The sequence below is a fragment of the Macaca mulatta genome, chromosome 10, assembly GCF_049350105.2.
Source record: "Macaca mulatta isolate MMU2019108-1 chromosome 10, T2T-MMU8v2.0, whole genome shotgun sequence".
In the NCBI taxonomy this organism is placed as follows: Eukaryota; Metazoa; Chordata; class Mammalia; order Primates; family Cercopithecidae; genus Macaca; species Macaca mulatta.
The window spans coordinates 25,091,924-25,113,297 of record NC_133415.1 but is presented as its reverse complement, the minus strand read 5'-3'; the positions used below and the strand labels follow the sequence as shown (position 1 = coordinate 25,113,297).

Sequence of the window (21,374 nt, the reverse complement as noted above, 5' to 3'; positions counted from 1 at the left end):
GGTTCCAGCCAGCAGTCCTGGCCGGGCTGCCACAGCGAGCGGAAGGGAAGAGCACCACTCACCTGGGATTGCGATGTTTCTCACCCTCCCCAAGTGTGCATTGCCAACTAGGCAATTGCTAAACTAATTTACATCTTGTAGCTCTGGAGGCTCAAAGTGAGAAAGGGTAGCCAGCTGGTTGCAAACGGGAAATCCTGACTTCCACTGGAGACAGCCTGGATTGGCCTCAAGCTCCCTCTGTTCCCGTGTACTCGAGGCCAGACCAATTACTATTTGTACAAGGTCACACCCCGGGTCTTCTGATCCCAAACCATTTCTCCCAGGTACTTGCTCATCAGCCCCTAGAGTCACCCAGATTGTCTGGGTTCTGTCCTTGGTGACAGCCACTGAACTTCTAACCTTGAGTGCTCTGTAGCATGCTGTAGGGTAGAGGAGTGATCCTGGTGTGCTGGTCCTTGACTGTGGCTGCACGATGCAGTCACCTGGGAACTTGTGGGAAACCCCAAAGTCCACACCCCACTCCCAAAGCATCTTTTTTCATTGTTCTGAGAGTGGGGTCCAGGCATGGGTCTTTGTTTTAAACTCACTTCTGGTTACGATTATAATGTGTAGTTCGGGCTGAGGGTCGCTGCTGTGAGTAGCAAGAAGGGTAAGGCCTTTGAAACCACGCAGCCTGGAGGTTAAAGTCTGAGCTATGCCCCTGTGTAACACCGGGCAGGCCACCTAACCTTGGTCTCTAGAGGACAGCCACTGTTTTTTGTTGACTGTTTTTGTGCTTTTGAGATAGAGTCTCACTCTGTTGCCCAGGCTGGAGTGCAGTGGCACAATCTCGGCTCACTGCAACCTCCACCTTCTGGTGATTCTCCTGCCTCAGCCTTGCGACTAGCTGGACTTACAGGCGCCTGCTTCCATGCCTGGCTAGTTTTTGTATTTTTAATAGAGACAGAGTTTTACCATGTTGGCCAGGCTGATCTCGAACTCCTGACCTCAAGTGATCAGCCCACCTCTGCCCCCCAAAGTGCTGGGATTGCCGGCATGAGCCACCATGCCTGGCCGGCAGCCACTGCTTTTAACCCTGTCCTGCCAACAGTATGAGCCTCTTGCAAGACCCATAACATCCCCAGGCTTAGTCCTTGGGTCTCCAGAGCTGGGCCCATGATCCAGATCCGACCAATCAGTCTTCCAAACTCTGCGCTACTGAGAGATTGGGTCAGGGCTGGGCACGTGATCCAAGTTCTTTTTCTGGGACCACTGCGAAAGAAAGGCCACTTTTTATTGGGTGGGTGGGGTGAAGGGAAAGAAGCCAAGAGAGAAACCCACAGAGGCAAGTGGGGCCTGCGCTGTGGAGATCACATGAGTCCTCAACACAGCTCTGCTGGAAACCAGCTCTACCTCTGGACTTTTCTGTTACATGAGCCAATAAACATGCTTTTTATTCGTAAGCCAAGTTTGAGTTGTGGTTTCTATCCCTTGCCACCAAAAGTCCTAATCCACTCTGTGAGTGTCAAGTGAGGTTTTGGTCAGATGCTATTATGTCGTGGTCTGGGTGGATGGGAGAGGTACTCCATATACATTGTCAGGATATAAATATGAGTAGCAGAGGCTAAGCACAAGATGAGGTGTTTTTTGTTTTGTTTTGTTTTGTTTTTTTTTTTGAGACGGAGTCTCGCTCTGTCACCCAGGCTGGAGTGCAGTGGCGCAATCTTGGTTCACTGCAAGCTCCGCCTCCTGGGTTCACGCCATTCTCCTGCCTCAGCCTCTCTGAGTAGCTGGGACTACAGGCGCCCGCCGCCACGCCTGGCTAATTTTTTGTATTTTTAGTAGAGATGGGGTTTCACCGTGTTAGCCAGGATGGTCTCGATCTCCTGACCTTGTGATCCGCCTGCCTTGGCCTCCCAAAGTGTTGGGATTACAGGCGTGAGCCACCGCGCCCGGCAAAATGAGGTTTTTAAGGACCATCATGCCTGCTGCCAGCAACCTTCCATAACATTTAACTCCCCAGCCGAGTCTTGCTAACCAGATGTAAACACAGGGAACAGGACAGAATCAGGCCACATATTTTAGAACTGCTGACAGATGGCAGGGAAAATACTCAAGCAGATTGCAGCTTTAGGAGGCAGGAGGCAGCACACACAGGGATTGGTTTACTCTCCGCCTCTTTCCCAGGCACACACATTGCTTCTCACTTCTGGGTACCTGCCCTTCCCCATCTCTCCCCGCTTCCCACACATTAGCCACCCCTAAGTTCAAGGTGAGGGCACCTGCTTCTTTGAGCATGGAGAGTATTGTGCACCCTATGAGGTTCCTTCCCCTATCATATCCTTGTCAACTGCACATTTAATACATGAGAAAACAGGCTCAGAGCAGGCAGTTGACATGAACAAGGTCACGCGGCCAGCTGGAGGGTGAGCGGGAATTGGAAGCTGAGTATCCAGGCCCACAGCACAGCGCATCTTCTGTAGTCTGGACACACATCCAGGCCTCACTTCCTCAGCATGCAGAAGGACCACACCCCTCCGGCCCCCAGGTCCTTCTCCCTGTCCTAGGAGGCCACGTGCCTTCTCAGAACACTCAACAGGGCCCTCCATTTGCTGAGGGCCCATGATAGGCCAAGTCCTTACATACATTTCCTTTTCCTGTTTTAAAGAAGAGGACACTGGGGCTCAGAGACAGAAAAGCAACTTGCCCTGATGTCCAGCAATAAGTTGCAGAGCTGCAATTTGAACCCACCTGTCTGACACCAAAGCCCATGTGCTCCTGCCACAGCCATAGGAGCCGGCCCAGCCTGGGTGGGGAGGAAGGATGAACAAGGTGGCTTTTAGCAGCACACTTGGCAGAGGACTTGTCTCCCTCTCCTCCCCATGGGTTCGGTGGCCAGGGCCCCAAGGCCTTTCCTTGGGGTGCTTGGCCCAGCCAATAGCGAGGCAGGGCAGGGGAGAAGGGTTCCAACTCTCAGCTTGGACCTCAGCATATACAGGCAATCATAAAACACCTCCCAGCTCTTGACAGGATTCCAAAGCACTCTCTGGGTTTTATTCTCAGGGGAAGTACAGCTAATTTCAGGTTTGGACATTTAAATCCTGGATCAACAGAAAAGGTGTCCTATTTTCACCTTGAAGCCCTTAGAATCTTCACTGTAAGCTTCCCAAACTCAACAAATATGTTGAAGAAAGAAAGATCTAGAGTAGGTTTTATTTCTAAGCTAGGATGCCGAGCGTGGGTCTGACACCTGCCCTCCCCCGTCTCCTCACAGAGAGCTGGGTGGCAGCAGAATCAAGAAGCAAAGCAGGGGACAAGTGCTTTCCCACACCCACTGCCCTTTTCCCAGGGGCAGCGGTGGGTTCAGGGGTTGGGACAGGCGTGTGTGTGTCGGGAACACAGGCTGAGTATTAGTGTGGGTTTCCTGCCACTCCCTCCGCCAGCTCCTTCAGGGCAGGAATCTATCTCCTTGGCTGCCTTCTCCACTGGAGCTGTCCCTCCCTGCCCCAAACCTAATCTGTGCCCATGTGTGTCTGCCCATTATCTGGCCTCCTCTCTGCTTCAGCCATTCCCCTTCCCACCTGGATGACCACAGCCTCCTGGTGGTCTCCACTCTTGCCCAGTTCATCCCCTACTCAGGAGCTAGTGACCTTCCTCACAAGAATCAGCTCAAGTCAGTCCCCTGCATTTTTCTTCCTTTTCTTTGAGGGGGGTCAGAGCCTCACTGTCGCCCAGGTTGGAGTGCAATGAATCTCAGCTCAGCTCACTGCAACCTCCACCTCCTAGGTTCAAGCGATTCTCCTGCTTCAGCCTCCCGAGTAGCTGGGATTACAGGCACGCGCCACCACACCTGGCTAATTTTTGTATTTTTAATAGAGAGGGGATTTCGTCATGTTGGCCAGGCTGGCCTTGAACTCCTGAGTTCAAGTGATCCACCCGCTCTGGCCTCCCAAAATGCTGGAATTATACAGGCGTGACACCGCGCCCGTCCCACTCCCCTGCTTAAAGGCTCCCCTGTGCCCCGCACCACGGCAACCTCGTGTGGGGCCCCAGCTCTTCTCATGCCCTACCCGTGCTCTGTGGCTTGGCGCTACTGAGAGGGAGGGAACTGGGCATCACAAGGAGAAGGCGAGTTTGCAGGAGGATGGATTTGTTTCCTGTGGCTGCTGTAACAAATGACCACACACCCGGAGGCTTACAACACAAACCCATGCTCTCACGGTTCTGGAGGCCAAAGTCCGAAATCAGTTTCACGGGACTGAATTCAGCATGTTGACAGTCACAGGCCCTCTGCACACTCTACGGCGGAATCCACTTCTTGCCTTTTCTGGCACCGGGTGGCTGCTGGCATTCCTTGACTGGCGGCCGCATCACTCCAGCCTTTGCCATCTTCACACGGCCTTCTTCTCCGTGTGAGTAACCTCCCCTTGCCCCTCTCCTAAAAGCACACTTGTGAGGGTATTTAGAGGCCACGGGGTAAGCCAGGATCATCTCTTCGTCTCAAGATCCTTCACTCAACCACACCTGCAAACATCTGATCCAACAAGGCAACATTCACAGGTTCTGGGGATTGGGACCTGATCTTCGGGGGCCACCATTCAGCTCACGGCACACACAGGGAAGTGGCCTGTGGCAGGCAGGCCCACACCAGAGAAAGCCCTGCTGCTGCTACTCACCCACTCGGAGCAGGGTGGGGTGTTAAGAGCGCAGTAACTGGGCAGCATGGGAAGTACATCTTAGCCACATTGGAAAGGACCACCAAGGGGGTTAAATATGCAAGGCAGACACCATGGAAGGCGACTCCAACAAAGCCCCTGGGCTCCACTTGCTACCACCCTCTATCTGTGGAAGTGACAAGGGCCCAGAAGTCTAGCTGCTTCCCTCCAGGGGAGGAGACAGTTTGATTAGCTCAAACGTCCCCTCTGGGGGTCCTTTCCCAGGAGGAATCTGACTGCCACTTGATATGGTTTGGCTGTGTCCCCACCCAAATTTCATCTTGTAGCTCTCATAATCCCCACATGTCATGGGAGGGACTTGGTGGGAGGTAATTGAAGCACGGGGGTGGTTACTTCCATGCTGTTCTTGTGATAGTGAGTTCTCACGAGATCTGACGGTTTTGTAAGGAGCTTTCCCCCTACTTCACTTTGCACTTCTCCTTGCTGCCACCATGCGAAGAAGGATGTGTTTGGTTCCCCTTCTGCCGTGATCGTAAGTTTCCCAAGGTCTCTCCAGCGCTGCGGAACTGTGAGTCAGTTACACCTCTTTCCTTTATAAATGACCCAGTCTCGGGTATGTCTTTATTAGCAGTGTGAGAACGGACTAATACACCACTATTAATCACTCATGGGACCTTTATTCTTCCAGTTCACAGGTGGCAGATGGATGGCACAGACGGAGCCAAAACAGAGGCTTTTCTGCCCTGAAGAGCCACTAGAATCTGTGGTCCTGGATGACTGACAGTGGCACTCGGTGTCAAGTAGGAGTCCAGGGTGGGCAGGCTGTCCTGCAAACACTGCCTTCCCCTGGGAAACGTGGCCATAGGAGGTTGTGGTGCCCACTCCAGCAAGAACATGCTGCTTGGCCATCCGTCGCTGGGCCTGTACTCTGGGAGCACTAATTTTGAGGGGATGGGCCTGGGGCTGTGGGATAAACGGTGTCCTAAGCGACCCCCTGAAACCTCTGAAATATGAGAACAGGAAAACAGCAGGCTAAGTGTTTCTTTTCTGCAGCCTCTGGGCCACAGTTACCAAGCTTTAGAGATGACAGCTGCAGCTGCCAGTGCCCTAGGGCTCTGAGCAGAACCTCCACTGCAGAAACTAAGCAAGATCAAAGGAGGAAAGAAAGGGGCTCACCTGCAAAGTCAAGTTTCAGGACTTTACTTTTTCTGAGTTAATCCAGGTGGATGAGACTTTTCCATATACAGGAATAGGCTTTGTATGGTTCCATTTTGGGTCAGTGGAAGAATTTTCACAACACAAATGGCATTATAAAGTTGTCTTCTCTGGCCGGGTACTGGGGACCACTGGTCAAAGATAAGGCGAGACATTGCGGGGGCTTCCTGGAGCTGCAGCAACCACAGCAGAGAACCTGCAATGAATTTTTTTCTGGGAGAACATAGTAGAGAAGTAAGACAACATTTATCCTAGCTTCAGATAGGATCCTCTTCCATCTAGGCAGATGGGATCCAAGAGACAGGAGGGATCCTGGAGAGAGGTGACAGAAGAGGGTGACACAGGCTTGGTGTATTGGATCAGCTGCAGCTGCTGCTCCCTGGAGCGGCAGGCAGCAGCCTGGCACCCCTGCAAACAGACGGTCCTTACCCAGCCACACTGAACTCAGGGAAGGGAAAGAGGGATGTGCCCACGTTACACACACACACACACACACACACACACACACACAATCTTAACCCTTACCTTTGCCACAAAAAATGCTGCCACTTAATTACGCAGAACTCAATAGTGTTTTTTGGCTATTTTATTTTTAGTCCTTGGAAGCTTGTTTCAAGAAAAAGACACCATATCATAAACATCAGATATCAGTTCACTGACATGAAATTATTAACCATACAACTTTCAAATGGAATCTCAAGTACTTCCAGTAAACATTCAGTTAAGATTTTGACAAGTATTTTCATCCTGCAATCTGTCTCATACTATCAAAAAAAAGTCTGACTATAATGTAATAGAACTGAGGTTTTAAGTACCACACAAGTCCAGGAACACACAAATGAATGTCATTCCCTTTCACGCAGCCACCACTGAAAAGCACAGTTGCTTTTACCCTCAGACATCTTGTAAACTCCTATTTAGGGACACTCACTCAAGAGGAACCAGCCGCGCAGGCCACTTGTAGTCAAAGGCAGCGCAGGTTGGTCCTGCTGTCACTGAATTCTCAGGGCTCAGCCCCCAGGGCTTTTATAAAGGGATCTCAAAAGCCCAAACTCCCTTCCGTATTATTAAGGCTTGCCCCCATTGTGGGTCCAAAGAAGACACCCTCTACTAGGTTTGAGTAGAGTTCCAACAGAATTCAACCAGGCGGTCTCCGTGTGCTGTTGCTTCCCTGCAGGAATGATCTGGACCTCCCAGCAGGACCGCACTGGAGAAACCTACCTGCGACGTGGGCGTGGAGTCCGCCTGCTCACAGACCCGGCTCCTCACTGTGCAGTCACACCGCCTACCACCCACCTGGTGTCGGGGTTGAACACACACTCTGGGCTAGTGGACGATCAGGTTCTAGAAAAAATGCCAACCCGGAATCTTGTGGCACCAGTTCAAGCTGGGATGGAACAGGAGCAGGAGATATGAAATACCTCAGGCTCAGTGTGGCAGAGAGGGAGCCAAGCCTATCCCGGCCCCAAGGCCACCGATGAAATACAGTTCTTTATCAAGTGCTCTAGGTCTCCTGACCTAAAGAACTAACCCCTGCCCGCAAACACATCCCTATCTGCAAAAGGAGTAACAAAAACTCAAATATCATTACGTTCCTAAAAAAGGGAATGTTTTCAAGAAAAATAAAATAGAGGGGCCTTTTCGATTATAAAAGGCAGAACTTCCTTTGCTGGTTTTCTCCTTCCCAGTCACCTCCTGGGCGCAGCTCAGAGCAAGTTCACCCCGTGCTTCAGCAACTTCTGCTTGGCTTTGCCAGAGAGGTTGAAGGCGCCATCCTGAGGGTTTGGGAAGCCAGAGCTCCGTGCTGCAGGTGCCAGCTGCTGGAAATACGTCTCCTGGATGGGGTTGCAACAGGCGTACACGGCCGTGGAGGCGTTTCTGTTGGAAGAAGAAAGAAGACTATGGTCCGATGCTGCTGCTGCTAATAGACCACACAGAGACCTCGGTGAGGTTCTTGTCACGGAGGACCCAGGACGCCCAATGTGGCATGTGCAGCTGTCATGGAACGGGATTCTATTTATTCAGCGGAGTTTCAGGCTTCAGTGCCAATACCATCTTTCCTTCCTTTCAGCTCACTAGATGCTGGAAGAGTCCGTGGTGGGACCATCCACGGTGGCAGCAGCCACAGAGACGGGAGTCATAAGTGCTGCATAAAGGAACTGTGGAGTGCCGGCTTGTTGATATACTGCGCTATGCAATGTGCTCTGCATACAGTCTCTGCTTTGCCCCTCACATAAGCTCTGCAGCGGTGGTTTAGTCCCATTTCACAGACAAGGACCCTGAGGCTCAAAGTGAGTAGCTGGGGCTGCCCTGCCTCTATGACAAGGCAATGGCAGTGTCTGAGAAAGGAGTCTAGTCTGCTCTCCACACTGGGGGCAGCTGGATAGACTGAGGGGGAGTGAAGGACAGGAGTGGGATGTGACATGAAGTGACAGGAAGCCTGTGGACACAGAGGGAGGGATGAGGGCACCACACAGAGGCAGAGCCACCTGGGAGGAGCCAACTTCAGGCCAAGGTAAACCCCCTGGTTTCTGGATCCTGCCTCTCCAACTATCCTATGAGCCTCAGTTTCCCCCAAATCTAGTGAAAAAGGGTGGAGTCAGGGACTACTAAGGCTCCCCTCACTCAATTCTCTCCTTCCTTGTAAGAAGGGAGAAAAATCCCACCCTATTCCAAGCTTCAGTGTCTCTAGTGGGTGCACCCACTGGCCCAGCAGGAAAATCTCTTCTCATAGCCCTGTGGGAGGGCTCCGAGGCCAGGTGGTAACGAGCATGGATCTGGAGTCACACACTCAGGTGCTGATCCCAGCCCTGTTACTTCCTAGGGTGTGTCCTGGGCTGCTAGTCAACATTTCTGAGTCCCAGCTTTTTCATCTGTACAGTGGATTTGTAACAGTATGTGCCCTCAGGGAAGTTGTGTGTGTATGTTTTTTTTTTTTTTTAAGAATGAGATTAAGTGAGTGCTTAACACATGGTGAGTGGTTAAGAAATGGTAGCTGTTGTTTCTATTACTATTATTAAAATAATCTCTCAACAAATGCCTTGGGCTACATATCTCAACACTAAACCCCTCTCAGCTCCAAGAAAGGTGACATACTGCAAAGCCACAAGGTGGTTGGTGTAGCAGATGCTGACATTTTGTTTCCACCTCCCACAAAACAGACACACACCCCCCAACACAGCCAGTTCCCAAACCAGTGACTGTAGATGCAAGTCACCTCTGGGTGGCCAGCCTGGGGCAGCTGTGAATTAAAGCCAGAGAAGACACATTTCTGACAGAAAGATCTATTGAGATATTGGCTGGAAACAGTGTGAGGCAGCAGAACACCTGCCACTCAAGTGTGGCGGGTGACAGGGCATCGGAACCATCCTAATCACCCACCCAGCTCCCTGTCAGTCCACCGTGACCCATGCCCCTCGCACTGGACCACACTGCCGTGACACTGAAACCTGTGTGGAAAGGTCATACCTGTGCTTGAACAGTTGGAGAACATGCTTCAAATCCTGGCCCTGCCACTTAAGAAGAATACAACCCTGAGCAAGCTGCTTATCCTATTTGTGCTTCAATTTTCTCATCTGTAAAATGAGAATTTAAAAAATGCCCTTGAAGCTGGGCGCAGTGGCTCACACCTGTAATCCCAGCACTTTGGAAGGGCGAGGTGGGCGGATCATGAGGTCAAAAGATCAAGACTATCCTGGCCAACATGGTGAAACCCTATCCCTACTAAAAATACAAAAATTAGCTGGGCATGGTGACGGGCGCCTGTAGTCCCAGCTACTTAGGAGGCTGAGGCAGGAGACTCGTCTCAAACCGGGAGGCAGAGGTTGCAATGAGCCGAGATTGAGCCACTGCACTCCAGCCTGGCGACAGAGTGAGACTGTCTCAAAATAAATAAATAAAAAATAATGCCCTTGACCATATGGTTCCAAGGGCTACGTGGACTAATATACACATTGCCAGCACTGCCCTTGACCTGCTACCTTGCTTTATTTTCTGTTACCAGTTGTCAACCAAATTCTCAGGTCCCAGCCTCCCATGGATTTTATAAAGTGATCTCTAAAGCCCAAACTCCCTTTCCAGTTTCATAAGAGAAGCATGTAGAAAGAAAAAAACAAATTCGGTTGGTTAAATACTGTAAATTACAATAATCATCAATAGATCTATATTTCTCCTGGCATGGAGATGTTCAAGCTATGCCATAATGTGAAAAAAGACAACTGTAAAATTGTACATTAGTAGGATCCTATTTTCTAGAAAACTTAAAATAATTAAAAATACAATTAATCTATATGTACAAAAAATAAAAACCAAAAACCAATAAAACCTGGAGCAATACATGCCAAACTGTAAAATGTGGTTATTTCTTGGTGTGTGATGGGGTGAGGGGAGAGGAAAATGTTTTACGTGATAGATTTCCAAGCATTCCGCATGACTGTATCATCAGCATGTATTACTTTATTTTTTTTTTTTTGAGATGCAGTCTCACTCTGTCACCCAGGCTGGAGTGCAATGGTATTATCTTGGCTCACTGTAACCTCTGTCCCCTGGGTTCAAGTGATTCTCCCGCCTCAGCTTCCTGAGTAGCTGGGATTACAGGCACCCACCACCCTGCCCAGCTAATTTTTTGTATTTTTAGTAGAGACAGGGTTTCACCAGGTTGACCAGGTTGGTCTTGAACCCTGACCTCAAGTGATCCGCCTGCCTCCCAAAGTGCTGAGATTACAGGTGTGAGCCACTGTGCCCAGCCATATGACTTTTTAATTAGAAAGACGACAATATTTCAACATTGTTTCTGGCAAGGAGATGGAGCCGCCATCCCTAGTAATGGATGTAGCTCCATGATGGCGAGGACCTCAGGTTCCTTCACTGCTGGACCCCAAGCGTCTAAAGTAGGAAGGGAAGCAGAAAGTCCATGGCACGTGACCGCACAACAGTGGATAACGGCGGCAATAGGAACAAAGGAAGGCCTTAAGGAGAGTAACTAGAAAGTTCTTCATCTACTTAGGAATAAGGCGCTGCCTGGGCCCCACAGGTGGTTCCCGTGAGCAGGACCGTGGAGAGTAGTGGGGGATCGACTCAGGGAGGCTCACCTGACGGTCATTTCATAAAGCGCGGGCAGCTGGGCAAACTCACTATGCATCAGGCTGACGGCCTGGAGGAAGCGGCGATCCTGCGGGGTGGTCACCTGCGGCAGGTTTGCTTCCAGAAGAGGACACAGAGTTGTGAAGAGCAGACAGTTACCCTCCGCCCTCCCACCCCCTGAAGCCTGGTACTGAACACGGGGACTGAGCACGGCTCAAGGCTATGAGTGTGGCTAACCGGGGCAGAGACAAAGGCCTGGGGCGCTGGGCTTCTGCTGCTGCCGCCATGCGATGCAGCACCCGGTTTCTGCGTGTGGATCTCAACATTCTGAGACAAACCTATCCCAGTTATGTGAACATGAACTTCTCTCAAAACACTGGGAAACACCAGAAACAGACACATGAGCAGACAAGCGTCTGCCCAGTGAACGCCACACTCAGTGGGAGTGGGCTCCCGGTGAGAGAGAGCCCTGAATGCAGGTCCGACAACTCTGTGCACAGCCGTGTCATCACGATGCTGGGGCTCGAGTTCTCACCTCCACCCGTCTCTAGAATCTGGCATCCCCATCGCCCTGGGCCCCTTGCCTGGTTCTTACCCATCAGCAAGCTCTGAATGCGGTCGTAATGTGTGAAGTTGTAGGTGCTGCTCGTGGAGGCTGTCTCACCCCTGGGCAGCGTCTCTTTTAGGTGGACTTCCAGCCCATTCAGTGACGCCAGGCTGCTGTGGTACTGCAAATGGGGAGAGGGTCATGGGCTTGTAGGGCTGACCTCAGCAAGCCTTCTGAGGGCTAGTTAACCACAGACTTAGTTAAAAAATAATCCTCCAGCCAGGTATGGTGGCTCACACCTGTAATCCCAGTGCTTTGCGAGACCAAAGCGGGAGGATCACTTGAGCCAGGAGTTCAAGGCTGCAGTGAGCCGAGACCGTACCACCGCACTCCAGCCTGGGTGACAGAGGGAGACTCTGTCTCAAAAAACAAAACAAACAAACAAAAAAATCATTCATGGAGTATCTTACTGCTTACTTGATCCAGCAAAATGGACTCTCACCAACATTTTTCTTTCACCCTTATGTTCTAATGTTTTTTTAATTAATGATTATATTGTAGGAGACAGAAAAGAGATGAGTAAAAAAATAAACTAATAAGAAAAATTACTCATCTTTTCACCATCCAGTAATAGCTACTGTTCCCACTGTGGTGTATCTTATTTTAACCATGGCTTTCCTCCCCAGGCTGCATGATTTCACATTACAAATAGCCTGGGACCATCCAGTGTTTCTCACTGGCCCCAGGTAGAGAAGTCCCTCACCGGATGTAACAAGGTAACTTCTCTCTGCAACATCTAGCACTGATAGCCTAGTCCTGGCTTTCTTAGAAGGACTAAGTGTCAGTCAAACAGCTTTCTGCACTTGATGGTTCAGAGGAGGTACACAGTTGAGGATGACTGTCAAGGAGGTGGGTTCAAGTACCTGTATTTTTACAAACCTCCAAGGAGATGAAGTTTAAGTACAATTGAAAACACTGGACTATATTGTTTTGTGTAACTCTTTTTCTGTAAAGTAAAAACGAGATCAAATCATAAATAATGACTGATAGTTTTTTTAACCTAACAACAAAGCACGAACTGCTTTTCTCATCTTTAAATATTCTATCATATAATTCTTCAATGGCTGTGCGGCGTTCTTCAAGCTCCACTGAGGGCTTGACTTAGTACGCCAGGCCCATCGTAATGGGCTTGGTCTGAAACGGGGTTTCCTGGGCCTGCTTCAGCCACAAGAAAGAAGGCGACTGTCCCCCAGCATTTGCAGTTCCCAGGTAAAAAACATCCCAAGTTCAGCCTCTTTTTAGTCAAATGACCAGGAGCAAGTTACCAAATTTTCTGCGCCTCATTTTTCTATTCATCTGCAAAATGGGAACAGTACAGGACTGCCAAGTGACTTAAATGAAATGACACATCCAAAAGTCCTTCATAAACTCTAAAGTGCTATCCTGAGGCAGGGCCTTTTTACAGAGTCCAGGAAATGAAAATAATCATACAAAAGAAATGGTATCTCTTTAGAGATCACAGATAATTTGTGGACTATTTCTCAACAGCTATGTAAGAAAAAAAGTGCACATAAAAAGTATAGAGATGCAAACAGAATGCTTCTGAAGAAAATGTCATGAAGCTTACATGTTATTTTGGGGTGTTAAATCAGTTTTCCTGTACGAATGTCTCAGAAATGATATTTCAAGTCCATAGGTGTGACATATAAAGTTATTTTCTACTATGCGCTCAGTTTTGTATCCTCAGTGCTTAGTAGACTGCCTGACTCCTAGTAGGTGCTCAGTAAATGAATCCACTAAATGAATGACTAAATGAACACATATAATGCCAAGCACTGCCAACTTATGAGCTATTTGGTTTAAATCAAGGGTGCAGAGTTATGTAAAAAGATAGGTACTCAGGAAAGACAAGCATAGTATCTCATGTTCAGATCACTGAGACAGCCTGACCAACACTGAGTTTAACACAGAGCCTCTTATTTGAACAGATGTGTGTGTGTGTGCATGCACCGACACACGCATGGGCACGCACAAGCATTCACCATGAAGTCAAACCACAGCCTCACTGAAAGTTTTTGGACCTCGAGAACCTGCTAACAGTCATCCCTTCCATGCTGAGCTGGTGTCCAGAGGAAGAAACAACAGGAACAGAGAGTGAGCCGTGCAGAAAACTGTTTCCCCACAGGCACTGAGCTCTGCTTCCAGAATCTTCTGCCTAACTTGCACTCAAGATAGGATCACTTAACAAGAAACACACAGTTAATCACAAGATGCTATGTCAGATGACATGTGGATAATTTTTTACTGATAGCCAAGTGCCTTCACATATACCAGGGGTCGGCAAACTCCCCCCTATAAACTAAATCCAGTCTGTTGCCTGTTTTTGTACAGCCTGAGACTTAATGGTTTTTATATTTTTTACATGGTTGGGGAAAAAAGTCAAAAGAATAATATTGTAACATGTACAAATTATATGAGGTTCCAATGCCATGTCCATAAATAATTACCAGAATACAGCCATACCATTTATATACTGTCTATGGCTGTTTTTGTACTACAACAGCAGAGCTGAAAAGCTGTGCAAAGCTGAAAATATTTGCTTTCTGGTCCTTTACATAAAACGTTTGCCAGCCCCCGATATATACTGCTACATAATGTGATCCTCACAACGGCCCTAGGCGAAGCAGAGCTGAGGCTAATTCCTGGGTCCTCTAACTTCTACTGCACACGAAAGCAAGTGGCACAAATGTCAGCGTGTGACACAGCGTGCAGGAGTAATATGTGGCACACACGTTCCCTTAGAGGTACCGGTTTCCTACTTGGGGGAAGGTGTTTTCTCATAAAATGTTTTATGGCAACACTCTCACACTAACTTCAAGCCTCATCTACTGTACATAGAAGCTCAATGTCCTACTGTAGTAATAAATAATTAATCTGATCACTGTTTGAAGGTCAATGAGATTATCTTGGGTTTTGAGTAATGAACTATCATCGGCTCTATGCTGCCCCCTGGTGTGAGCCTATTTCGCTCCCTCTGAGGGAATTCCAGCCCCAATGCCAACTCTCCTGGCTGCTCCACCCACAGCTCCTTCCACCATCCCAAGCCCTGTTGCCCCTCACCCCACCCCTACTTCCTGTGGAAGTTGATCCAGCCAAAGACAAGACAGCCAAATGACACGAGGGCAGCTAGGGAGTATGTAACATCATTAAGGAGCCCTTGCAAAAGGGGTGTGCTCAACATAACTGGGGGTATTTGGTTTTTCTAGACAGTAGCAGAGGGGCTACAGGGAAATCAGGTAAAGTATTTTCAAGGCTCGTCTGGAAAGGCAATCAAACACCTCTCTTGATTATAAAACAGAAATCCTCTGGGTCTGATTAACAAACCCACTCTCAAACCAGTGGGCTGATCAAAGTTAGTCACTCCATACTAGAAAAGATTAGCTTTTCAGGGCTGGGCGCAATCATGCCTATAATCCCAGCACTTTGGGAGGCCGAGGCGGGCAAATTACCTGAGGTCAGGAGTTTGAGACCAGCCTGATCAACCTGGAGAAACCCCGTCTCTACTAAAAATACAAAATTAGCTGGGCCTGGTGGCGCATGCCTGTAATCCCAGCTACTCAGGAGGCTGAGGTAGAAGAATCACTTGAACCCGGGAGGCGGAGGTTGCAGTGAGCTGAGATCATGCCACTGCACTCCAGCCTGGGCAACAAGAGCGAAACTCTATCTCAAAAAAAAAAAAAAGAAAAGAAAAGATTAGCTTTTCTTCTTCCATAAAACTGCAGTCTATTTCCTGGGGCCTAGCCAGCACCAAACCCTGCTTTCCACGGAAGCCCATGGAGGCTGATGTCATAACAGCATGGATAGACTTTGACAAACCAGGAGATAATGCCACAGAGCACGAGCCACAGAAGGCAGGACACTGACCCTCTTTCTTCAGCTTCCCAGCTATCACAGCAAGGGCAGGGCAGTGGGGGGACAGAGAGGCCGGGGCAGGGAACCAGAAACCAGCAAGAACTCTGGACCTGCCACTTGCATGAGGTCTTTTCATCTCAATGAGGCTGTTTTCTTACTGGCAAAGGGGAGTTACAATGCCTACCTCCCAGAACTGTTCTAAGGCTTGGCTAAAATAAGAGATGCAAAGTATTTCGCATATAGTTGGTGCAGAATACATCTCCTCAAAGAGCAGCCTGTGCTATTTTTTCCTTTCTGTGGGGAAGGTAAAAAGAAAGGTATTATATCCACTTTATTGCATTCAAACACTGGGCCCTTCAAAATGACATTTCTAAGGCTCAACACTGTGCAGAATAGAGCATGAAAACCAAGGCATCGGCAGGGAGATGAGGCGGGTAACACTGCAGCCAGAACTCCCTGCACTGTTATAAGAAGGAGGTGGATAGTCACTCACAGCTATGGTGAATGGGGATACAGGAAGCAAATGAGCTGTAACTCGGTGATCCAGTGTCTGTGGAAAGGGGATAGAGAAGCCTGACAGCTCCAGAGAGCACTCTCTTGCTAGGAGTTCTGTGCAAGGAAGCTGCTGTGCAGTCTTATCTCTTCTTCTGTGTTCCAAGGTGACTAGCTTATTTATGGAGGGTCACAAGCCCTGCATGCTACTAAGATCAGCTTAGAATAATATACGTTTTAAGAATAAAAACAAGGAAAGCCCCAAGACACCATTTGCCCTCCAGCAATTTCAACCTGCTGTTCTTGTTGCTACCACTTTCCTTGCCTACTAAAGCAAGGCTGTTACTATAGCAACCGAATCTCCAGCGTGGGCCCCGGGGAAGGTCAGTTTACCACTCTAAGCCTCTAAGCGAGGAAGGGGCTGGAATAGTTTAAGAGCCCTCCAGAGCCAGTTAGGATTTCAGATGTCCCAGCCTTCTAGGAGGGAGTTTCAGATCAGGTACGATGCTGGGGCTATGGAGGGAAACACAGGGTTTCCAGGGAACTTCCAACCCAGGCTGTGACATACTGCAGAGGAGTTTCCAGCCGACATGGAACCTAGAGCTGTCCATGCTAGGAAATGAAGCCATGAGTAGGGGTGGCACACCAGTGACTGTGCATGTGTGCGTGCAGCCTCTGCCTGCATTATCTCACTGCATCTGGAACAGGAGGATCTACCACCACCCCTGTATGACTGAGGAGTTAGCCGAGGCTCAGGGGGACAAAGGTCTGTGGGCGAGTTCACACAGCTAGAGGACAAGAGCCAGGATTCCATCTCAGGCCTTCCCTTCCTCCAAGGCCTGCACTCTGCAAAACTAGAAGCAGTGCAAGAAGAGAACCAATACCTGTTGGATGCCAATATGCCACCAGTGCTATGTGCTTGACTCACTCTTACCCCCAACAAAAACCCACAGAGGCAGGTGCTACCTCCATTTTCTAAACAAGAACGTTTTGCCCAGGGTCACACAACTGAGGGCTGAGCCTTTATCCCTTCCCTGGGTGTTGGCACAGTGCTGTGAGGGAAGCACAGGAGATCAGCAGAGGCCGCAGAGGGGCAGGGGAAAGTCTGAGGACACTCACCACTTCCTCTATGGCTGCGCTGTCTCCCAGCAGCGGCTCCTCGGCCAGCAGGGACAGCACCAGCCCTTTGACGCAGTGAGTGTAGAGGTTCATCCTCACGAGCTCCACGCAGGACTCTGCTGGTGTCAGCCCGGAGTTGATTCCATCTGCAGAGGGGCCAGCACCCTGACAGTTTGCTGAGCCTGAACTGCATTCCAGACCGGGGGCTGCGTGGCTTTCACAGAACCCATCAACATCTTGATCCAGGCCTTGTTCTCCTGTGGAAAGCTTGTTTCCTCTCTGCCCCGGATCTAAGCGAGGCAGTGACAAGCGCCTGCGGGTCCTTCTGGGGAGAGCGTCTGCTCTGGGAATGGGGACTTGGCTACTATAGCCAGGACGGTCTTCGAGCTGCTCTTGGGCTCCAGGCTGGGTGAGCATCTCAGGAGCGGAGGGAGAGTGCAGGCTGCTGATGGCTATGTCCTCAGGAGGCGTGGGATTCAGGCTGCTGGAGGCGCTGAGAGATGCCTTGCAGTTAGGAGCCCTGCCATCTGGGACAGGCACATGTAGGAAGGCAAAATGACCTGAGGACGTGTCTACTTCCTGAGCCTCTAGAATGTGGATTTCAGACAAGTCAAGTTCCTCTTGGAGAAAGACTAGTTCCTTCCCCAGGGAGCAGCTAAGGCCAAGAACCTCGTCCCTAGCAGTGCTGTGCAGTCCTGTGGGCCTGATGCTCTCCAGATCATGGCCAGACAAGCATCCGTTCTCCTTCCTGCCATCTGGACAAGCTTCGTCAGGGGATGCGGGCTCTTGGGTGGTCGAGGCCATGGATTCCACATGGCCGGTGGCGTTTTCTTTCAGGGCAGATGTACTCCCACCCTTTGGATGGTGCTGGGCTGAACCATCCTGGAATCCTGCTGGAGATGCTGGAGACCTGGCAAATGAGAGATGTGAGGAAGGGGCACGTCGACAGACTGAAGAGCAAGTGCCCTTCCATAGTGAGGACTAAAGCACAGGCATCAAGGACAAGGTAGTGCCTGAGGCCACAGAGCCTAAGAGGCCACTGGAGTTAAATCACAGGAGTAAAAATACAGAAACATCTGGTCCTCCGGGCTTCACGCAGTGACACCAGGCTCACCTACTGAAAATGGCAGAGCCCACTGAATAAGACTGACCCACATTTGGAAGGTCTCCTATGCATCAGGCCCTATACTAGGTGCTGTACATATACTCTTTTCTTTTTTCTTTTTTTTTTTTTTTTGAGACGGAGTCTGGCTCTGTCGCCCAGGCTGGAGTGTAGTGGCCAGATCTCAGCTCACTGTAAGCTCCGCCTCCCGGGTTCATGCCATTCTCCTGCCCCAGCCTCCGGAGTAGCTGGGACTACAGGCGCCCGCCACCACGCCCGGCTAGTTTTTTGTATTTTTTAGTAGAGACGGGGTTTCACCGTGTTAGCCAGGATGGTCTCGATCTCCTGACCTAGTGATCTGCCCGTCTCGGCCTCCCAAAGGGCTGGGATTACAGGCTTGAGCCACCGCGCCCAGCCGTGTACATATACTATTTTCAACTGTCATGATGAACTCACGAAAGGGATACTATTGTGTCTACCTTTCAGATGAAAAAACTGAGGCTCAGGCAGGGAATGGACTTGCCCAAGGTCCCATAGCTGGTAAGTAAGAGATCTGGGATGTGAAAGCCACTATCATCTCACTATGCCACTCTGTTTCTTAACGAACTCAAGATCCAGATGCTCCCTTACAAGACAGGGCGTGGGGGAGATGGAATTAAGGAAGCGTGGGATGTATCAGAGGTTTGTTTTTTAACAAATCATGCAATGGGGTCCCTCAGGTGTGGTGTAAGGATAACCCTCTGTGCACTCCCTTACCTTGTCATCTGTTCCACCGGGAACTCATGGAGACTAATGGCTTCCTCTTTGGTCACAAAAACAGGGATAATCTGGACATTCGGGGGCAATGATGCTCCTGGAATTGCAAAGCAACGTGAACAGGGCTTTCCCCCGAGGCGAGAGGGCAGAGGGGCAATGATTGCACTGGCGTGATGCATCCAACGCACACACCGGCTCCGAGATGCCTCCGACCCACGCACCGGCTCCGAGATGCCTCCGACCCACGCACCGGCTCCGAGATGCATCCGACCCACGCACCGGCTCCGAGATGCACCCGACCCACACACTGGCTCTGAGATGCATCCAACCCACACACCAGTTCTGAAAGGGGTGCTGTGAAGGCATTCCACAGCCCAGGACACAGGTTACCAAACTGTAGCTCAAATTCCTGGGCCCAATAAGTAAAGAGTCCCTGCAGGCAACATGACTCCCAGCTTTGGAGAAGGAAGATGTTCAGGAGAGAAAGGTTGAAAAGCACTTTTAAAGAAGATATAAGCTAAGAAAGGGATCTGCTCCAACTTAGGCTTCAGAATAAATTGAAGTAACTCTCCTGAGGATGCCTCCACATCCTGCAAAAGGTCTTTCTGTCAGTCGCTGTTTATCTTTACCCTCTCCCAACCACAATCCCCTGGCACTTGACCGAGCAGTCTCACAATATGAAGTTAAGGAGGGTCTGAAAGCAGGAATTTGACAGGCATGCCTAAAATCATAGCTTTACTGTTAGGTTCTGGTTCTGGCGGGTAACTCGATTCTTGAAGCTCTGTTACGTCCATTTTCCTAATCTTATGAGCAGAGGAAACAAACATGCAGATGGCTCGGCCCATCACATCTTGTAAGGGACAGGTAGTATAAAAGACCGCCGTTCTCAAGAGGCAACCATGTGCCTCACTACTTACCATGTTCCTGCGGGGCATCCCCTCCCATACGGAGTCTCTGAAAACAAACACACACAGAAGTTGGCGCTGGGCACCACATTCTCCTCTTGACCTAACCATCAGGAATTTGCTGTGCCATCTGTTCATAAAACTTAGCCAGGCCCAGAAAGCTTGTCCCAACCACATGCTAAGAGCCAAGCAGATGGAACAGAAGCTCCCCCAAGCTGCTGGCTCCCACTATGGCTGGGATGAAGCAAGAACCTAGGCCCGCACAGGCTTCAAGGCAGCAGCTCCACCCAAACTCACGTCACACTCTATGTTCTGATTTTCTCAGACTCTCCCTTCTGGGAATAAAATTGAAGATTCGTGTTCTCTTTCACACCTCTGGGGAACTCATTCTAGAATACAGTCACATCTGCCACAGCCCCAGTGTAGAATTCACATAAATTCCATTATAATAAAAACGTCGGCCGGGCGCGGTGGCTCAAGCCTGTAATCCCAGCACTTTGGGAGGCCGAGGCAGGCGGATCACGAGGTCAGGAGATCGAGACCATCCTGGCTAACACAGTGAAACCCCGTCTCTACTAAAAATACAAAAAGAAATTAGCCGGGCGAGTTGGCGGGCGCCTGTAGTCCCAGCTACTCCAGAGGCTGAGGCAGGAGAATGGCGTGAACCCGGGAGGCGGAGCTTGCAGTGAGCCGAGATCGCGCCACTGCACTCCAGTCTGGGCGACAGAGCGAGACTTCGTCTCAAAAAAAAAAGAAAAAAAAAAAAACCTCAAAGTACTGTGACTCTCACTATAAAGATGTGACCTAAACAAAATGCTATACCAGATCTCTCGTTTGTTCTGGTTCACAATCGAGGCCTGAAACCTGATGATTTTTCTCAAAAATGAAAACATCTCTCATCTCAATCTGAGGGTTCCAAAAGAACCCACCAAAACCAAACCAAACCAAACAAGAACTGCTCTTCTAGCCAAAATGACTTTCAATCTTAGAATTATATGGTGTTCTTTTTCTCGTGATTTTTAAAAAAATCATGCTTTAGATTACTAAGCCTAACCTCAGTTTACTCTAGACAAAGCGTTGAAACAAAAAAAAAAATCACATACCCGCAAGCTAGTACGATTAATATTGGGTATTTTTTCCTTAAGCCTATGCATTTTTTATACTTTTGAGACCACAATATATAAAATACCATATTTCTGCTTAAAACAGTAACATGCAATTCCTGCCATTAAAACATCTTTGGCCATTTTAAGCAGCTGATTAAAATTTTATGAAGGTTTAAGTGATATGAGTAAATTAATCATTTACCTACCTTACACCAGTAATTAGTAAACTTTCTGTGTAAAAGACAACACAGTAAATATTTTTGGCTTTGCAGGGCATATGGGCTCTGTCCCACCTACTCAGCGCTGCTATTATAGCTCAAAAGCAGCCAAAATAAAACTTCAACTGTAGGCAGGTGGCCCACAGGCCATAGTTTGCCAACTCCTACCTTAAGCATTCAAGTTTTGTCTGATTTTTCACTTTCATAAAGCTTGTTGTGATCAAGTTTTGAGTATAAATGTTTTTCAGCAATTACATTATTTCCT

General features: G+C 49.3%; 1 protein-coding gene across 7 annotated transcripts in view; it reads right to left on the bottom strand.

Annotated features, from left to right (window-relative positions):
* Positions 1 to 6,441: 6,441 nt before the first annotated feature.
* HPS4 (HPS4 biogenesis of lysosomal organelles complex 3 subunit 2) overlaps positions 6,442 to 21,374 on the bottom strand; it is a 32,207-nt gene continuing 17,274 nt past the window's right edge. For 4 of the 7 annotated variants that reach the window (XM_015149965.3, XM_028827904.2, XM_015149966.3 and 1 more), the window contains 6 exons: positions 19,798 to 19,834; positions 18,881 to 18,977; positions 17,023 to 17,932; positions 11,548 to 11,680; positions 10,961 to 11,069; positions 6,442 to 7,748 (listed from right to left, as the gene is read on the bottom strand). In XM_015149965.3, the coding sequence (XP_015005451.3) occupies positions 7,577 to 7,748; positions 10,961 to 11,069; positions 11,548 to 11,680; positions 17,023 to 17,932; positions 18,881 to 18,977; positions 19,798 to 19,834 (1,458 nt within the window). In that variant the 3' untranslated portion in view covers positions 6,442 to 7,576. The remainder of the gene's footprint in view (positions 7,749 to 10,960; positions 11,070 to 11,547; positions 11,681 to 17,022; positions 17,933 to 18,880; positions 18,978 to 19,797; positions 19,835 to 21,374) is intronic. The other 3 variants (XM_015149967.3, XM_077950265.1, XM_028827905.2) reach the window with 1 other exon arrangement.